Source organism: Gymnogyps californianus, chromosome 1 (assembly GCF_018139145.2).
Source record: "Gymnogyps californianus isolate 813 chromosome 1, ASM1813914v2, whole genome shotgun sequence".
NCBI lineage: Eukaryota > Metazoa > Chordata > Aves > Accipitriformes > Cathartidae > Gymnogyps > Gymnogyps californianus.
Window position 1 is genome coordinate 155,508,081 of NC_059471.1, and position 12,301 is coordinate 155,520,381.

At 39.7% G+C, this 12,301-nt stretch overlaps 1 protein-coding gene across 1 annotated transcript in view; it reads right to left on the minus strand.

Annotated features, from left to right (window-relative positions):
* The window catches only part of KIAA1549 (KIAA1549 ortholog), a 152,298-nt gene that overhangs the window by 27,113 nt on the left and 112,884 nt on the right, over positions 1–12,301 (minus strand). Inside the window, exon 11 of the mRNA XM_050907580.1 lies at positions 2,062–2,264. Coding sequence (XP_050763537.1) covers positions 2,062–2,264 — 203 coding nt within the window. The remainder of the gene's footprint in view (positions 1–2,061; positions 2,265–12,301) is intronic.

The following is a 12,301-nucleotide window of genomic DNA, read 5'->3' on the forward strand; positions in this document are numbered from 1 at the left end:
ATAGGAACATAAATAGTGCTGAGTCAACATCAGTCATTTTTTGTAAGTGCTGAGGAATATGCAGTTGTATCCTCTCAAGCCAAAACAACAGGTCCAACTCTCAGCTGGAGCCTAGAGATGCCGTGCTTTCTGAACTTGGTTGTTTTTCTTGCTTGTTGTTTTTTACAGATACAGAACATGTACGCACATCACCATTATATTTCCTAGCATGCAACATACAGTCCTGAATTGCATTGTGATGAACTGAGTTTTTTATTTCCTCACAAAACAGAAAACAGCTAAAACCAACATAACACACTATGCTATCATTTCACATTTCAACTTCTGCCTCAGGGAATAAATGTTTTAAAACTCAAGCTGACATGGGCATGTCAGCATGTTAGGGAGATGATGGTAACATCTCCATAGTTAAGCCTAAAGGGAGATTTGCTCTTAAGGAGGACAAAGAAGAGGAGGGAAATTCTCTTTTGAAAACATTTTGAAGTGTTTGAATTTAGATGCTATTAAAAAAAGAAATATCTTTGTTCCAAATTTGATCAATGATTCGTTATTGTCTTCAGGGGAAGCATTAAAATGTTGGCTTCTGAAAATTTTTCCTGCTTCATTTTCAGAATTGTTTTAGATGAAATACAGTAACAGCCTCAAGTATAAATTTCTTTCTTATACTTAGTGCATGTGAATATAGATACCTTCCCCTCTCCCTAAGCATCATCTTAGTATCGTCTTAGGCCACTTTTGAACTTTTTAAAAGAAACACAGAAACACGTGTCCTTCTGATTTATATTAATTTGTTTTAAGTTATTTAAGCTACACCAAAACAAGTTAGCTAATTTTTCTTCCATTATTTTCCAACTGCGCTCACCTTCCTGTACCATGACAGTACCTGTCTACTACTTGCAAGGCCTATAGGGAGTTAGGAAGACAGGCGCAGCATCTGGGAAGGTGGAAACTGAGCTGCACGAAGCCCATGTGGGGAAGATGAAGCTAAGATCTTAGGACAACTGGGGCTTTAGAGGAAGCACAGAAGGTTGAGCAGAGGAGCAAGCTGTGTCACAGAGACCTGCAGCTCAGAAATAACCAATGTTAGTTTCTTTCTAAGCTCATTCAACTCTGCCCTTGGTTGTTTTTTTTTCCTCCCACCGTGCAATAGCACATAGATAAAAGCACAGGGGATGCAGAGCTGGAGACAAAGGAGTGCAAAAATATGAGAGGGAGGCAGAGGAAGAAGAATTACTGGAAAGTGCAGCACAGAGGAGCTCCGCAATGAGGAGCTGTTTGTGACTCATCATAGCACTCCTCTCCTCAGGGCTCCATTTTTTTCCCACCTATTACCTTCCCACCTATCCCTTTTTTTTTTTAACGCACAGATCCTGCTTTACTGCATAGCTCTGTTACAGCGCCTATCCTACAAACACAATCCTTTCCAGCAAGACACATTCACATCATTTGATTATTGGAAAAGGTTAGGAAATTACTGCTGAAGGCTGACAGACACTTCTCCATTTGCACAGCTGTAAATTATCACTCCTTTTCCTGACCAAAGCTGGTTTGCTATGAGAGCAACCAGATAACCACAAATAAAAAACTCATGCATCTTCCCGGAATTTTGAAGATACTGCTTATTTTTGGAAATTCCAACTTATCATACATGCATTGATCACTATTAATATTATTGAAACACACTGCTATTTGTCAATGGTTTTCGTTTGCTTTTAACCACCCACGGCCTTAGTAGCTAGAGATCACTATAAAGAGAATGCATCAGAAAACATACACTTGGTGTTTCCACTAAACAAGCAACGACGTGACTCCAGTCAACCTAGTAGTGTCTTAAATACCCCTCTTAACTGGGCATGTTGCCTTTAAGAGAAAAATGGACACTAAATTCTCACAACCTTGTACTAATGAGTAGCGAGGCGTAAGTCTGATGGCCCACTAGAAAACGTAAGTCCCAGAGCTCTGGAACAGTTCTTTCCACTGAAATTGCCCTAAAAATGTAGTAATCACCAGCCATTAATAAACTGTCATCTACTACAATTTGTTTTATCTCTGTGAACTGACCTCCCTCTGTGTCGAACAGTCTTTGAAGGCTTTGAGGAAGTCTTGGATTTGGGGCTGGGCACATCTCCATTTTCAGATGGGGTAGTATCCTTAATAGGTCCTGGTAAAGGAGCTGGCTCATGGATAATCAGGACATCATCTTTATTGTGCTGGCCCAGATGCTGCTTAGCAAAATCAAAGCCTTTCACACTGGGGGCTTGTAGCTGTGAGAGAACAAAGACAAAAACAGGAACCATGAGTGACAATCAGTACAAAGGCTTTGGTTAAGACCTGCAAACAACGGCCACTAGGAGGATGGTCAGGCTATGGTAGTCTCAGGAATTAACATGAGAGCTGCAGGGAAAAGAACAATAAAACCCACGATTCTGTCATCTTACTTCAGTATATGATACACAGTTTAAAACTCCAAATCAGCAAATCTAGTTAAAAAAAAGCCTTCTGTTGCTGCTACACCTTTTTCCAGCTATTTCTTCAGATTTAAGCATTGTGTGAGGAGCTTTTGGTGTACTTGTGGGTGCAAGGCCATAGACACCTGTGTACTGACTGAAATGGTTACCACTGCCAGGTCATCTTTGCATTTCTTTGAGTCAAAATGAGTGAATTGAGTGTAAATAATTTGAATAACGTCACTGCTGATCTTCCTCATTTTGAGCTCCCCAAACCTGCAGGAGTCTGAGAGTGCTTGTACAAACACCTATTTCATCTGATGAAAGATAAACATTCTGCAGATGCGAGTTATACGGCAGCCTGGCAATGACTTTTCAGCCAGCATGGATGCCTCCAGAAAAGAACTGAAAAACTAGCTCTTAGGAATTTCATACTGAATAGACAGAAAATGCATAAAACACTTTGGAGTTTAGAGAAATTAGATACTTATCCTAGAGATCTTATTAAGGGATTATGGATTCAATGGGCATCTTGCTTGAGAAAGACACAAAATTGGGCCTTTCATTTTCATAACTGTATTTACAAAAAAGCTCATCTCACCTTGTCAATGACTTGATTCAGACTGAATTTAATCAAGCCTCCAAGTTTCAAGCTCTCCTGCTGATTTTTTGGGGGCTTTGGAGTAACTAGAAATTCTGAAGAACTAATTAAGAGGAAGTTTTTCTTCAAGTCCTGCTCAATTTTATGTAGTTTGGAAGTTGAAAGTAGAAAGAAATGTTGACAAGTCCAGTTTTCAAAGTGCACGCACACATACCCACTGCACAGCACATGTACAAAACCCTCTGTGTGTTCTTAGTGCTGATTTCCTGCAAAGTGAAGCATGTGTTGGAGTGCGTTTATGGGTGCGTCAGGTTCCAGATGTTTAAATGAACCCCCTTTCATAAAGCTTGGCATGCCAACATAGCTAACTACAAACAGACTCGTCTGATATCATGCCAAAGATAAGCTTGCCTAAGGAATATTCTGAAACAATCTCTTCAAAATATTTTCTCAGTAAGCAAACATTTTCCAAACGGTTCTTAGAAAGGATGTTGTAGTAGAGCAAACTGCCTATTTAGGCCAGTAGATGGCAATAAAAGCTCTCCAGTAAAATCCAACAACTATCTGAATGGTTGAGGTTTTGGAGTTCATTTCTCACAAAATGAGTAAGCTTATTATTTGAACAGATCTGGATGTCTTCCACTATAGTCCATTTTTCTTGGGCTTTACAACAGTCCCTTCAATTCAGCATTATGGGTGATTCAATTATTGAATTTACGTAAATGACTGCAACCACTGATTCAAAAAGGCACTGTTGAGCTGGACCACATGAAGGTGTAACTGTTTCTCCATTTTTTGAGTCATAGCCACCTAGTGAACCCTTCCTGAAACTTCCGCCCCTTCAGAGTTGAAACATTATCTTCAGGATCTTGCTCGCTTAAAAAAAACACCCCAAAACTCCATGTTTTTTTTTTCCCCCCCAAAATACTTCTGAGGAGGAACTTTTCGCTTCTGCTGTCAGAATTATCATGCCAGTTTGCAGCACTTTGATTACTGAAACTCCTCTTAGTTACCTCACTTCCACCTCTGATCTGTTTGACATTATGTCTATTCTCTTTGAAGATATTCCTGTGCGCGACACTCTTCCTTTGAACCCCTTCAGTGGTTTCCCTTCTTCTAACCCTTTTATACTCCACCCTCATGCCTATACAGCCCTGCTGCTGATCCCTGATGATCACTTCCTCTGTTTCACTACATTCCCCTCCATTGCCTCCAGCTCACTTTGCTCCAAAGATGATAGAGTCTTCACAATGTGCTTGGCATAATTCTTTCACAAAAAAAGTTGGTGGTGCTCTACCCTTTCCTAAGCACCCTTGACTTGACCTGCAAAGTTACTACTGCTTTTTGAACAGTGTGACGGGTGGGGTGGGCAAGGACAACTGAAGAGACAAACATTCTAGTAATATTGGAATTACTAGTATGGTTTTAAGATTGCTGCATGTCTGAAGCATGAATTTCAACACATCTTAGAGTTAACTCTAGCATACTGGGTTTGTAAACCCGCTGGGGAGTAAAGCAACATGCAAAAATATACATTTTTAATCTTTTAACTATTCAGTCTTACTCTTAGCTGCAGTCCAACATAACCTTTTGTCTAAGCACAGTTATGGAAACAGATATATTTATGTGTACATGTACGTACACCACAGCATATGTACGCACAAACGTTTATCTGCAGATAGACCACACAGAAGCTGAATTAAAAGACGAGTACTCCAAAGACAAGCACTCACACTATAAGAAACGGCACAGTTAAGATTGTCTGACCAATCACAACTGGATCCTTTCATGCATAGGCATTGCAATAGAGTCTTGAGTTACAAAATCATAAATTCATTTCTTCCATAGGAACCCTCTTGCTCTCTCCCACCCTGCTGGATCCTTGGCATAGGCTGGGCCTTCTACTGTTAGTCAAAGTTGGGTAGAATATAAGAATATTATTTGTAGAACCAGGATACCCATCTCATTTCATGCAGAAGCTGGCAAAAATGTAGTGAAAGAAGGCTGGGATGTAAGAAGAGAAAGGATGTATTCTTTTATGCACATCTGCAGCTAGGGTGGCTGAGACTTTGCCAATGGATTTCATGGACACTTGCTGGCAACAGAGGACTGGCAAGTCTCAGGTATCACCATTCCAGGCCTCAAGAAGCACTCACCCCAGGCACCACAGAACCTGTGGCTCTATTTTCCTAAAGTTGCAGCCAGGTAAACTCCTCATCTGGTCTTTCTCTTCCTTGCCAGGCAGAACCCGTCTCTCCATCCCGGCCTCTTGCCCCTCTCTCCCTCTGCCTGCCAGCTGCCAGTTCCAGTTCACGCTATCCAAGAACTTGAGGCTCATTGCTCCTTATTCCTTTACCTGGCCTCATAACAACCTCTGTGTACAGCAACAGAGAAAAAACCCTCTCAGCTTTTAAGATACAGCTCTACAGAGCTTATATGCGCAGAACAGGTGTAATCCTATGAGAATATAACTGGTAAACTTCTAACAAGTCTCTGTCAATCCCATGCAAACGTTTTCCCAAAGGTTTAAAGCTTAGTCAGAAATGGGCAATTCCCCACAGAATCAGCAAAAGCTTTTTCTTCACACAAAACAACCTTCTGGTCCTGTTTCCTTTCCTTCCCCACCCTGCTCCCCCAAAAGGCTGAGAATATGCACTAGAGCTTCTGCAAAATTATTTTTAAAATTCGGACAGAGCAGTCTATTTTCTCTTAACCTTGTTCTTTGAAAGAACAAGCTCTTATCTTAAAAAAAGATTCAGTATGAAACTGATACTTGAATGGAGAACTTTGGCCTGAATGATTCACATCTTGCAGAGTTCTGTACAGCCAAATAATAAAATTTCTAGATATCTCCTGCTGAAAAAGCTTAAGTTGGCACTACCAGCTCCAGCCAATATATGAACAGTATGGGAGACTGTATGCACGTGTGTATATGCATGTTTGCGCATATGAATGAAAAAACATGATAGAAAAATATAATGTGAAAATACATATATATAAAACACGATACCTGACTGAATATGAAAAGATGATCCTCAATGAAAAAATTGATAAAATGACTTATTAAAAATAATACCCATTATTTGAGAAATTACTACTGCAGAAACAACACTGACAGAAACCCATTTTGTTTTCTTAAAAAAAAAATAAAATCTACACTTCTGATACTTCACCTCTTAGACCATGGCAACATTACGACTTTAACTGAGAACTGAGACTAACCAAAATCTACATTTTCAGTGAAACGTGTCTGAAGGACACTGAAACACAACTCTGCTTTCTGCAAGACTAGACAGTCAAATCACTGAGACTCAGTGGAACGAATGAATAGTGTTGTTCCAGACTGAAGAGGTTTCCTACATTTTCTTATTAATTTCTGTGTGCCACCTGCTGCATTATTCCTTTTCTATATATCAAGTTATATAGTCTAACAGATTGGATGACCTCTGCTCATCTTAGGACAGGTAGTCAGAATACCATGTGTGGATCAGTCATCTACTACTCATAAATTAACCACCCCAAGGAAAGAATACAATCTCTTTTTAAGAGCACATTGGTGCTGATACCTCTACCTGTTCAGGTGCTGAAACTGAGCCTCTTTTTATCAGCCTCAAGTGCCTCTACCTAAGACTGCACAAAATCAATATTAGCAAAGATTTCTTGTTTTAAATATAAGTTGTTAGAGAAAGTTTTCATTTATCTTTATATATTTGTGAAAGGGAAAAGATAAAGTACTCTGAAGCTTACCACCAAAATGAACATGTCTAAACTACTGTATTCGTAAGGCATTTGTCGTGGTTTAACCCCAGTCAGCAACTAAGCACCACGCCGCCGCTCACTCACTCCTCCCGCTCCCAGTAGGATGGGGAGGAGAATCGGGGAAAAAAAGTAAAATTTGTGGGTTGAGATAAGAACAGTTTAATAACTAAACTAAAATATAACAACAACAACAACAATAAAATACTATAATAATAATAATAGTAATGAAAAGGAATATAACAAAGAGAGAGAGAAATAAAACCCAAGAAAAGACAAGCGATGCACAATGCAGTTGCTCACCACCCGCTGACTGATGCCCAAGCAGTGATCTGCCCCTCCTGGCCAACTCCCCCCTGTTTATATTCTGGGCATGACATCCTATGGTATGGAATATCCCTTTGGCTAGTTCGGGTCAGCTGTCCTGGCTATGCTCCCTCCCAGCTTCTTGCACACCTGCTTGCTGGCAGAGCATGGGAAACTGAAAAATCCTTGGCTTAAGATAAGCGCTACTTAGCAAAAACTAAAACATCAGCGTGTTATCAACATTATTCTCACACTAAATCCAAAACACAGCACTGTACCAGCTACTAAGAAGAAAATTAACTCTATCCCAGCCGAAACCAGGACAGCATTACTATACACACGCAGAACCTGCTGAAATCTAAAGGGAAGATGATTTCAAATTGGTAAGTCAAGACAGTGCTTTAATTCTATTGTTACATACTGAATGAAAAAAAAAAGTATTTGAAGCTCAATTTGTAGAAAAATCAAATCATTTCTGCAGAAGCCTACAAAGTCTGTGCACCTCAGTCAAGACTTACTCCATGAAAGCAGCTAATAGTTTCAGTACTGTTCAAGCCACAGAAATATAACATGGTTGCCAATATATTGTTTTGCTAGATGCAGAGACACACCAGCAATGTCAACAATCTGTTTTCTCAAGAAAGCAAATACTGCACACACAGGTCAGTGAATAATTTCAGCAGAAAGCAGAAGAGAAGAAATACACTTACTCAGTATTCTTCCTGTAGTTCCTACAAGCGGCATCTGAATTTGGACATAATATGAAGAATAATGTATTTAGATAATTTTCTGTTGATTTTATACCACAGTCTTGCCTTGTTCCTTTTAGAGATAGATGCATTGAGCAGAGGCTGCTGAACTACATTTCTAAAGAAACAACGGAGCTAAGTATGATTTAAAAAAATAATACTTTAGTGTTGGTACATAATCTATGAACAGGATAGGAATCCCTGTAAAGAAGTCCTGCTGACTTATGACCTTACTAACATGCTAGCACATAGAATGCTACAAAAATGACAGGATAAAAAAAAAATATGATTTCAAGTCTACTAGTTTAAACACAGCAAGGCAATGAGAATCAGTGTTCTTAAAATTAATGTGGGTTGAAGATGTAAGTCAGGATGGCTTAAAGCTATTAAACATTGCAAACTGCCTTCCACAATCTGAGATCCACACCACCAAACCCTCCTCCGTATTCCTCGGGCACCATAGCATCAGGTAGTGTGAATTCACTGCATTACTCTCATGATGCACCAGTAAGGACAATTATTTGCTGCTGCTAGTGTGCTTGCTAGGGTCTTCTTAACTTTAACTAATTTTTTTCACCATGCTTCTACTATCCCATCCAAGATGTCGCCTACTTCTTCTTCCCACAAGGATCATCCATATTGTTTGCAGTGACTGTTCCATGAGATATTTAAAACACCTACCAATCTACCCATAAATAAGAATTTAGAAGTACTGAGGCATTTTTACCTTTCTCAGTCTTATTTCCCTATTCAGCTCATTCTTCTAATACCATTCCTACCCCTTATGCACATAAGTATACCCTCTGTATTTTTGTTTACATTGTTCTCCTTCAACATAAAACCCTTTGGGATCATAGCCAGGGACTGCCTGTAAAGTATGCATACAAATTATGCATGTGATTCAATAACAATAATGCATATCTGAGTTAAGACACAAGAAACCTTTGTTGATGAAAAAAGCATATTAGAAGATCACATAGAAGCAGAGTTCCGTCTCCATAGCCTCTCTCAAAATACTGAAAAAAGACTCATTTGTATTTCTCAAGGTCTTTTTGTGCCATTTACACAATTCCCCTATGAAATGGGATATGATGCAACCAACTTGTGCCATAAGCACAAACTCTTTCCTGGTCTACTTTAAAAAAAATAGTATGTATCACTGAGAAATGTGCAGAGGGATCCTTCACTGCTGCTGGTTTAGGAAATGTTTTTAAGCACCAAAACAAAAAAGGTCTCTAATTAAATTTAAATATCTTCACTTGATAACCGTGTGCGTATGTAAAAAGAAGTGTACGTGCAATGGCAGTTCACTATATTGCCTCTTAGGTGGGCTGCTATCACCCTCCCATTACAGCAGTATTACAGCCTGTACCCTATATGGCAAGCCCGATCTCAAAAAGAAGCAGGATTTTGAGATCTGAGGGCCAAAAAAAGGGTTGTATGTACAAACTGCTGCCCATTTTCTCAACTCGGACCAAGTACCTCGTTATACAAATTACATCTCACATTTGTCATCACAACAGCACTTCTGTCAACTATCACCATTACTGGGAATAGGTAAAGCAGCTGAGCAAACATGTCCTTGTGGCGAAGAAACACACTTATAGTTGCATGGGTTTCTACCATCAAGTCAGGGAAAAGTAGTGCACAATATAGCCAGTGCTGGCACAGAAAACCAGAACAAGCTGGTGTGCAGGCTCTGGTCCTCCTTCTCTCCTCTGAAAAGTCAAACTGTGGTTTACTGCTCGCCACCATACAAATAGTAAGTAAAGCAGGAATCCCACAAAAAAATACCACCTCAGGAATTTTGCTCCTGGAGTAGAATTAAAAACAAATAAACAAACCCCCAAACTTACAAAACTTTATAAAGCCTGAAATTCTCAAGACACCTGTTCTGAAATATTTTCGTAAGACAGATTCTTTTCGTGGATTTTCATCATCCCTCCTCTTCTCCTTTGTGCATTTCTTCGTGCTACACTAATATTACTGTGACGGCTCAGTAAGTTTCACAAAATACAAGAGGGATCATGTTGTTGAAAGCCCATAACTCTGAGTACATATATGCCCACAGGCTGCTGAGGTAACTGCTGTAACAGGCAGAATTTTGTGTCTGAATCACACAAAGCTTTAGCCTTCCTTCTCAGACAGAAATGTCGCAGGGTGGATGCTATCTTAATCACGGTTTGGTGAGGTTCCTTTCCACACTGGTTGGATGAAAGAGTCAGGAGTAAGTTAGAACAAGATCACCAACTTTATAGGATAGACAGGTCACTGTTGTGTCTCAGTTCCACCAGTCTTTTGTCCCTAAGTTATGTCAAATGATTACTCCTCCAAGGCCACGTACACAACTCCAACATCAACTGCAACCTCTAAGAGAGGTAGCACAACACATCAAAAAAATTACGAATTAAGGAAACTCGTTTCTCAACTTGTGAAGCAAAAGAATACATTCATAACATGGCTCTCACCATTTGGACAGAGCACATATACAACACAGTCCAGAAACACTTCCTCTCCACAAATAATGAGAAAAGTGCTAACACTTTTAAGATAGAGCATAGGTCAGCAATTTTCATTTATTTTTGTGCTGGTATTTTGTTGGGCTCAGTGACGCAAACACATTTATATATCTAAAAAGGGTTTAATGCACACAGAAAGAAAGTGCATTCACATACACTGAAGAAATAATCTGCTTGCTGAAATGAAGCTACAAGTGAGTAGCAACATTAAAACCTTAGGCAACAATGATTTGATGTTGGCCCATTTCCTTGTTCCCAAAATAGCTAAATTCTACAGTAAACTTTCTATCATCTTTTCTTAGGGAAGACAGAATTTATTTCCCCAGTATTAATCTAGTCTCAGTGGTCTATTATGTTTAGGATGGTATGAAGTCTATCTGTATTTTGAAAATGGATTCTTTTTCTTTTTGTTGAATTCCTTTTCAAAAGTACCCACTATATAAACATCACTTTATAAATCCTACATTCTGAATAGCATATTCAGTTCTACTCTCCCCCTCTCTAAAAGGATGGAAAAGAATTAGAAAACGTTCAGCCTTTTCAAAGGCTAGCAGTTGGTTCAAAGGCCAGTTCAAAAGAAGGGATAAGAAAACTGGGACTCCTCTGTCTGGAAAAAAGAGATGATAGAGATGGGAATATGACAGAGATCTGTAAAGTCAGGATTGGCAAGGAGCAAGTGCCTAGGAATCAGCTGTTCACTGTCCCCTCCAATACGAGGACTACAGGGCATCACAGAAAACAGAGGTGGCAGGATAAAAGCAAGACGAAACAAGATGATGTGGTTCTTCATATAACATGCTGTGGAAATCCCTGTCAGCAGCTCAGATGGGTTTAGGAGGACCGGACAAGTTCATGGAAGAGAAATCTGTTGAGGGTTGCTAAATATCATCCCTTCTAGAGAAAGTCCCTGAGACACAAATAACTGGAGGTTGAAGAGTTACTCAAGGCAAAGCATCACATGTACTTGCCCTGTTCTTCTCCCCTTCTATAGGCTTTTGCTTTTGGCACCTGGGCTAGCTGGCCTTTTGGTCTGACCTCAAGACAGCTACTCAAATGTTTGTAAAAAAGCAGATGGAGACATTTTACTTTTTATATCTATTAGTATAAGCAGTATATCTAAGTGTGGTATTTTATTTCTACAATTTATGAATAGTTAATCCTCATTACAGAAGAATTCCTACAAAAGAGCTCTTGCAGAGGAATTGCCATCAGAGCAATGTATTGTTGAGAAGTAATTAAGATGTTGAATACTGTGTTCCTTGTTAGAATCCAGCTATTGACTCTGAAGCAGAACCTGTATGCCAATTCCAAAAAGATAACATTTTGGATAGTTAGTCAAGGTTGCTATTAGAAATGAATTATATTTGTTATACAAACAGTAGGCACAGACATGAATCCCTTGCAGAAACTCATGTCAGTTTTCAAGTAGTTTTTATTAGATCGGTGTCAGCTGCCTTTCTTAACATGATTCTCTTTTGACTGGAATTATTCTGCAATGCAGAGCTGTTGCCTCAACATTATACAGATGAACAAAAGCATTACAGGACCTGAAAACATCACAAGAATTCTTTGTATCAGGAGCAGAAGCCTAGTATTTAGCCTCCAGCAGGGCTGGCCTCTGATCCTGGGAACATCCAAGAGAGAGTCTACTGAATACACAATAATAAGCAAAACTCTCAATTCAGAGGTGTAAAGTTACACCTGACACATGAGATTCGGATATCAGATATCCGGGGGGGGGGGGGGGGGGGGGGGGGGGGGGGGGGGGGGGGGGGGGGGGGGAAGAATAAAAATCCACACAAGCCTCTCTCAGACATCTTGCAGAACGTATGACTCATTACCTGTAACCATGAGCGACACATGGAGATCTGGCTGGCTGTCAGAAGCAGCACAGATTAGAGCAGACACGCAAGGGCTGGTAGC